The 1,002-nt window shown below is 38.9% G+C and overlaps 1 protein-coding gene across 1 annotated transcript; it reads right to left on the reverse strand.

Annotated features, from left to right (window-relative positions):
• Window positions 1-125: 125 nt before the first annotated feature.
• LOC107580868 (anion exchange protein 2-like) lies at window positions 126-930 on the reverse strand (the record flags this gene model as incomplete). The annotated part of the gene is made up of 3 exons (XM_016266492.1): window positions 732-930; window positions 407-652; window positions 126-309 (listed from the first exon to the last, which is right to left on the reverse strand). Coding segments are annotated over exons 1-3 (607 nt in total), but the record flags the coding sequence as incomplete, so codon positions are not given.
• Window positions 931-1,002: the final 72 nt, after the last annotated feature.

Genomic DNA, 1,002 nt, shown 5'->3' on the forward strand with positions numbered 1-1,002 from the left:
AAAAAAAAAAAAAAGTATTTTTGCTTATAAAATACATAACAAAAACATAACACCTCTTGTCAACAAAACTATAGCACAAACAGTGCCGGTTTAAGCATCAAATTTTAATATTTAGGGTACCTAACATGAAATATGAGTGATAGTAATAATAATAATGCTAGCTTTACTTGATTTTAACTTCTTCAAATCACCTGCAAATTGACAACTATCCATTCTCACCTGTGAGTGTGTGTCTTGAATGCTGTAGTCTACCAGAACCATGATAAGAATGGCAATAGGAACTCCAAAATCTCCAATAACTCTTCTTAGCTGTAAAAAAGACCCAAATTGACTTATTATACCTTACTTTCCTTTGTAATGTTCTAATCACTCAATATTGGTTTCACTTCATCTGATAGCATCTTACACTGCCAGGAAAGAAGGCACTGTTTTTGAACTTGCGCAGGTAGAAGGCGATGAAGAAGGTCCCAGACATGAGCACCAAGGAAAGCAGAGCAGTATTAGGTTCACCGACCACCTTCACCGTCTCTGGAGTACTGCTGTTTGATGCTAATGGACTTGAAGTGACATCCTCTATGCTTAAGTTATATGTTGAGCTGTTAACATCAACAACCGTAGCAGAGCAGCGTCTCAGAGGATGTTCCTGGAATATCTGTGGAAAACATCAGCAGTCAAGAGGACTTCACAATCATATATGATGACAAACACAATCAAAAGATGATCCAAACTACCTTGACCAGCTTTGAGAAGGTCTCGTAGATGAAGATGAGAGAGATGAGGACGGAGAAGATCTCCTGGGTGAAACGCGAGACAAAACGGACCAGGAAGCTGCCCTCAAAGGCCACCATCACCACCACGATGATGATGAGCCAAAAACCGATCCAAACCCGACCAGTCAGGTACTCCATATTATTGCCTTTACAGAACTGGAGAAGATAAGGACAGAGGATCATTTATTTATTTATGTTAGCATATGCATTTTAATTTATACATGCTACGACA

The sequence above is a fragment of the Sinocyclocheilus grahami genome, unplaced genomic scaffold, assembly GCF_001515645.1.
Source record: "Sinocyclocheilus grahami isolate Dianchi unplaced genomic scaffold, SAMN03320097.WGS_v1.1 scaffold48584.1, whole genome shotgun sequence".
NCBI lineage: Eukaryota > Metazoa > Chordata > Actinopteri > Cypriniformes > Cyprinidae > Sinocyclocheilus > Sinocyclocheilus grahami.